The following is a 6,744-nucleotide window of genomic DNA, read 5'->3' on the forward strand; positions in this document are numbered from 1 at the left end:
GTATCAGACGTGATCTCATGTTTAAAGCATCAATTGCTTGCACCTACACGACAAATATTGTTCCTAATTTAAAAAAAGCCACGACAATGAGTTTGCCTAAAAATAGTGTATTCCCATTCACTTCATTATTTAAAGAAATTAAGGGAATGTTCGCACATTAATTTCCGAAAAATTCGACTAAACGAATTCAGCATTTTTTATGAAGATAATTACCTCTTTCAATTACCAGTATTTCGCGGTGTTCTCATCCGGATAAGCTGGAATAAAGACTAATTTTAGACCGAAGACTGAGGTTAAGATCGGTAACGAGGAGAGTAGTCTTTCACTCTACCAAGTAGTCAAAGACATCGCGACAAAAAATGAACTAAAAATTTTTAGGTTATCGCGTGCAGGGTGAACTACCAAGGCCCATAAGCTGCATCGAACCTATAGCGGGATAAAAGAACTTCAAGGTCAGAAATAAGTATCCATTGTATTTGAAGGCTCAAATAAATAAAAGATTTAAAGGCACAAAAGTTGAACTTTATTCCAGGTTACCCTGGAGCCCCGCATCGCGAGCCTAGTAATGAATAGTGAATTCAGAGGTTTGAAGTAACAAGTTTAAAATTCTCAAAATTCTGGTTGATTGAGAAATGATTTCAAGAACATTTACCCGTGGCTGTAAGTTATTGATACTAGATCAATTGAAATGTAACTCTTCATAACTTTTGCAGAAATTAAACGAGAAACTGTGATAAGCGTTCGTTGAAAGTGAACTAAACTCGTAGTCTCTACCACAAGTGAGAATTATATCTAATTATCGGTCAAAGTGATATTCCAGAAGTTTTATAGAAACGGTGCCGGTTTCTGAACCAAATAAATTACCCATGGGTTACAAGAAAAAAACTCTGTTAGCTAAACAAGTCGAATTCCTCCGGTACTGAAGGCGAGTCCTTTCCACACTAATTACACGAAAAATATTAACGCTCCCTCTGACGGCAAACGAAGATCACTTCACAAAAGCCCAACCTAACGCATCATTGACCAAGGTCCTTATAGCCACAAAAAGAGCTCAAGAACCAACATCAAAATCAAATATCGTTTTCACCACGCACGCTTTACCCCTCCATTAGCGACTGATGTCTAGAAAATCATAAAAGTGCAATTACGCAGCCCAAACCAAACGCAAGATAAAAATATCTCCGAATGCATAAAAGTTATGCCTGCATTGTCCGACTAAACACAACGTTAAGAGAAAAAAACAGGAATGCCCTTGAGCAAACAACGAAAAGATTTTCACCAAGAAAGGTTCGGCCTCAACGACGTGCCTGACCAAAGCCCAATTACCGCAATTATGCAGCCCAAACAGAACACATCCTTTAAGTCTCTCCGAAGGCATAAAAGTCATGCCTGCGTTGTCCGACTAAACATAACGTTAAAAGAAGGGAAGACACTTGGGCGAACAACGGAAAGATCTTCACCAAGAAAGGTTCGGCCCAACTACGTTTCTGACCAAAGCCAATTGCCGCAATTACGCAGTGCAAACCAAAACACGTCACAAAAAAAGGATAATTCAAAAATAAAATATTCAAGCAAGAGGGGAATCATGCCAACACTTCTAAATAAAAAGAGGAATTAAATGAACGTCCACTGTCAGGGCAGTCCACTGCCAGGTCCTCCATCACAATCCCCCAGCAGTCCACTGACAGGTCCTCCCTCAACATCCCCCAGCAGTCCACTGCCAGATCCTCCATCACAATCCCCCAGCAGTCCACTGCCAGGTCCTCCCTCAACATCCCCCAGCAGTCCACTGCCAGGTAGAACCCTCTACACGGTTACAGTGACGTCTCCTCGATGGTATCTTTGACCATTCGTTGACAAGTTGGCTCTTTGCTCGTCACTGGAAAGAAAAAGAAGGGATGCACAAAGGAAAATACAGACAGAACATGGTATTATTAAGATACAAAAATTGAAATTTTAACACTAGCATAATATTGATAGGACGCAAATTATGTTCAGTGGGTACAATATGAAAATTCTGATATTTTCTAAAAGTCTAAAGAGTGATTTACTGATTACATATATTGTACAGATTAACTGGCTCATGACCAGTTATTTGTCTAAGATACACAAGATATTACGGTTTTCAATACCACACAGTTATTAGAAATGCACCTCATTGAATAATTTTTACTTTTGGACCAAATATTACCAAGTTTTGAGTATTATCAGTATTGCAGATTAAACCTTTTTTCTAGATCTTAGTATTTCTCTGGCAAGAAGCCTGATTGCTAAAATTAGAAGAAAAAGTTCCTGATCTGTCATAGCAATAAGCTAATCCAATCAGATATTGGATCCAATCCAAGGTAATTCACTCACCTCCAGCCTCTTAATAATCTGGTTTGCAGAATTCAGCAGCTTGGTGATTTCAGGTAACATACTGGTATTGCCAGAAGTTTCTGATTTCAGGCGATGTAAAATTTCCTTGACACTATTTTCTTTGTCAACACAGGAGGCCAAGTCATCCCAAGCCTCGAGATCTGAATTGGTAGACACTATTTGGTCTTGAAGAGAATCATCCCATCTCTTTACATCAGTCTTCAGATCTATGAAATTATCCATCAAAGTCAAAGTATCCCCAGTTACCCTTTTCTTTTTCTGCAGTTTGCAGATTTTGTCCATCAGTAAGGACCGTATTATGGCCATCGAGTCCACATTAGCATTCTGATGCAGTTCATCCAACACTTCTATAGTACATGTTGAATGAATGTCTCTTGTGCATGTAAAACAGACGAATTCAGTGCAGTTTACACACAGGTAATTAAGCTGCCTCTTGTGTTGAGAGCAGAGACACTCGGACTCTGTGGATCGTTTCCTTTTACATGCCTTGTTCTTCGAGGGAATCACGATGTAGTTGACTAACAATCCATTAATAGGCTTATCAATTTTCTTCCTGCATTTAGGACAGCTCTTGACTCCATAAACTGCAGGTAAGCTTCTTATGCAGGAGACACAAAAGGTATGACCACAAGTCAAGCAAAGTGGCTTGTGGTCTTTTGAGTCAAAATCTTCATCGCAAACTTCACACACCGCCATTGCGGTGGCCATTTTAAACAATGGGGGAGTATTAGTCTTCTTATTTGAATCAAAAATAATATTCAATCAAAGCAAACTGTTCGAGAAATTTTTGATTTAATCTTTTCAAACTTCCAAGTTTACATTTGATGGAATGCAATGAACAATTGATAATCTGAAAATAAAAATGTAAATGAAATAATTGAAAAATAATATTAATGGGACCGATTCCTACATTTGCCTGTACCATTATCCAAAAGAATGTAGGAATAACCTATAGGTACCCTGGGTTATCAATAAAATATTTTTAAAAATATTGACACCAACAGGGTGTCCATATTTTTTTAATATTTGGACATTCCACCCATTAATGCAGGTTCAATGTTCCCACATTGAATGACTATCTTAAAATTCAAGAACCTACAGATAAATGGAAGTACTGAAGAAATGTTATATTTAAAGTAAATAAAATAAAAATTGATTCTATATTCAATATATATTAATGATGGTATATGTATTCGTGACTAGAGCATTAACCTGAGATTTTGCTTTATACTGCAAATCCTTTTCTATTAAATAATTTCACTCATAATTCCTGACCTTTTCTTCAATAATGAATAATTTCCTACTCTTAATAAATATATTCAGCCAATCATTCATTTCATCCATGGCCCAGTGGTTACTACAGTTCAGAGTGCCAAGATTGGAGCAGAGAGGCGCGGGTTTGATCCCAGCTCTGTGCGGCAGTTTCTGGTCAGAATCGGCGAGGAGGCCGGGCGGTTAAGCACAGCAGAATTGGAGCAGTGAGTTGTGAGTTCGAGACTGCAACAAGCTGTGAATGTTCTGCGATGTTAAGAATCGGCAACAGGCCTACGGCCTACTAAATGCTGAAACCGCTATTATTATCATTATCCTATTTGATTGTACCAAAAGCACTATTATATATATTGTGCTGTATCAATATCACAACAAAAATACACTTGCTTGGTAAAGGGATGGAATGCTGCCCTGCTAAGTGCACTTGGACATCTATTGCTAAGCTTTACATGGAGAAATATTCAAACTATGATACATCATACTTGCCTGAGGGCATCAGATAGTTTTTCTAGAACAGCACATTTTCTGCATTCAATTTTTTTTTATTCATTAATTTCAGATGTCATTCTAGAATGAGTTTATAATGCACGAGTTATTGAATTCATGTCATTAATTTTTCAAGATCCAACTGCAAATGTTGGAAGTGTTTGACTAGAAAAGTGTATACATTGATTGCTTCTACAATATGAGCAGTAAATTAGAGATTTCATGACAGCAACTAGAGGTCAAAATTTGAGAGGTGGCTGTGTGCCCAAGAACTAGGAACAAGTCAATGTAGTGTAATCAAAGATGACATCATTGCATTCTATTATGTATTTGATGACTAGAAAATTAATTTTCAATATTTTGTAATATTGACTGTTTATTGATGAATAGCATATTACACTGGTCAATTTTATGAGCATTTATGGCTTGGCTTTCTTTCTATTGGTCAGTACAAGTTGACTATAGTGTAACACAAAATATTACCAACATTCCAGCTCCTCATCTACTTCAAATTAATGGAACTCCATCCATCATTTTCTTCTTTTCGCTTTGTGCCCATCTGTCTGTCATCAAAAATTCAAACCTTTATTTAGAGCACTTCTGAAGATCCTAGCAACTTGAAATTTGGCATGCATGCTTATGCTGCCTAATAATTCAAGATTTGATCATCAGAAGGAATAAGTTAAAAAAATTAAATAAAAAATACCTTAAAAATTCATGGTTGTGAATTGCGTTTTTTGTCAAACATCCACAGTTGCCAACCCTGGAAAATGATTTGGATTGCTCAAATTGCTAAACTAAAAAGAAGAAAATAAATAAATATGAAAAACAACTTTAAAAGCCACATTTTTCTGGTGGTTACATAACTAAAAACAATGAAATAAAACAAATGAAAAAAATTTTAAAAACCATGTTTTCCTAATGGACAAAAAAAAACATCAACTTTTTCAGTGTTATGTCCTAAATATAATTCTTGACCTAAAATGAAGTCTTAACTCTATTTTTTCAAATCCTATGCTGAGAAAACACAAAAAATGTTAGGCGGGCCCTGTGAAGAGCTAAATATCACATATTATGAGGAGCCCGCCCAACGTGTCTCAAAGTCCACCCAACATTTTTGTGTTTTCTCAGCATAAGATTTGAAAAAATAAAGTTTAGACTTCATTTTAGGTCAAGAATAAAATTTAGGACAACTCACTGAAAAAGTTAACGTTTCTTTTTAGTTTAAAACAACGTGGTTTTCAAGTTTTTTTATTTGTATTATTTCATTGTTTTTAGTTTTGTAACCACCAGAAAAATGTGGTTTTTAAGAATGGTTTTTTATATTTATTTATTCTAGTTAGATTTCCTCACCTTATACAAATCTTTCATGTCCACATTTAATAGAAAGGTTAATATTTTGGGAGTAGCCACAGTTTGGGATATTTGTTTTTGTTTACTAAAGTCCTACTACACAATTTGGTGCCTGAACCTTTTGACAAGCTACTAGGTACATTAAATATATTAATTCCCAAGTTCATATAATTATTTACTATATCCAACCAACTACACATCAACTAGTTCTTCTAAAAGAGCATTAAACCCAGAACTTGTTGAAAAAATGACTTAGGAGTTGAACTCAGGATTTTTTCTATTAATCAAATGTACGATAAAGCTTTGTCAACTTAGAAATGTATTATGAAACTTCAATATGCAATGCACTCTTTTAGAATAGAATAGAAGTGTCAGCGTTGAAGAAATAGGCCCGTGGCTCTTACGAGTGATCCTGATACAGATTACCCTAATTGGGTACAATGCCACAGTGGAGCTGGACCTACAAAACAAAAATTAGCTTATCACACCTTTAATGTAAGCTCAAGCTTATGGTGGTATAAATTTTTTTACCAAGGGGAGGATCTTTTCTGAAAATTCTAAAAATTAGGAAAATCCCAATAACAGTTCTGATAATTGCCAAACTTAATGAGTGCCATGTATAAATTTTAAAAGTTTGAGAAGTAGAAAATAATGCATTGTTATGAGTGGATATTAAAATAAAGATAAAAAATGGACTGAGCAGACTCGGGATGGATTTTGCTAATAAATGGCTTGAAAGGAGCCAGTAACATGCACAGAGAAAGTTAATGATTAATAATTTTAAAATAATAGTGGTTTCAGCACTCATCAGGCCATAGGTCTATTGCCAATTCTCAACATCTCAGAACATTCACAGCTTGTTGATGTCTCAAACATGCAACTCACAGTTCCAATTTTTGCTTTTACTTAACAGCTTGGCCTCTTGCCAATTCTTACAATAAACTGGCGCTCTGAGCTGGGATTGAACTTTTCTCCACCCAGGCTTACTTAGTTTAAGGGGACCGTCTACCCCTAAATTTTCAATTTTGGCGTCTTCCGGTTTTTGTGCTCATCTCAAGGCTTACTTTCTGACGCATTGAACGGTACCAGAATCCTCTCTACGTCGAAAAATCATTTCGTGACAGCTCCCTAAGGGGGGCGGTTTTGAGGGCCCTTCAGTAAAGTCTATGGGATTAATTCAAAGGCTGGACACACTAAAAAGGAAAGACTGACGTAAAGTGGCCAATTATGGCATTATCTGGGCCTATACTTTCA

General features: G+C 36.2%; 1 protein-coding gene across 1 annotated transcript; it reads right to left on the bottom strand.

The window, feature by feature from the left end:
• Positions 1-453: 453 nt before the first annotated feature.
• LOC108679207 (E3 ubiquitin-protein ligase TRIM31) lies at positions 454-3,229 on the bottom strand. The gene is made up of 2 exons (XM_018167807.2): positions 2,359-3,229; positions 454-1,879 (listed from the first exon to the last, which is right to left on the bottom strand). The coding sequence occupies exons 1-2, from the start codon at positions 3,085-3,087 to the stop codon at positions 1,877-1,879; spliced, it is 732 nt and encodes a 243-aa protein (XP_018023296.1). The 5' UTR covers positions 3,088-3,229; the 3' UTR covers positions 454-1,876.
• Between the last annotated feature and the right edge of the window lie 3,515 nt (positions 3,230-6,744).

This window comes from Hyalella azteca, unplaced genomic scaffold, assembly GCF_000764305.2.
Source record: "Hyalella azteca isolate HAZT.00-mixed unplaced genomic scaffold, Hazt_2.0.2 contig15610, whole genome shotgun sequence".
Taxonomy (NCBI): Eukaryota; Metazoa; Arthropoda; class Malacostraca; order Amphipoda; family Hyalellidae; genus Hyalella; species Hyalella azteca.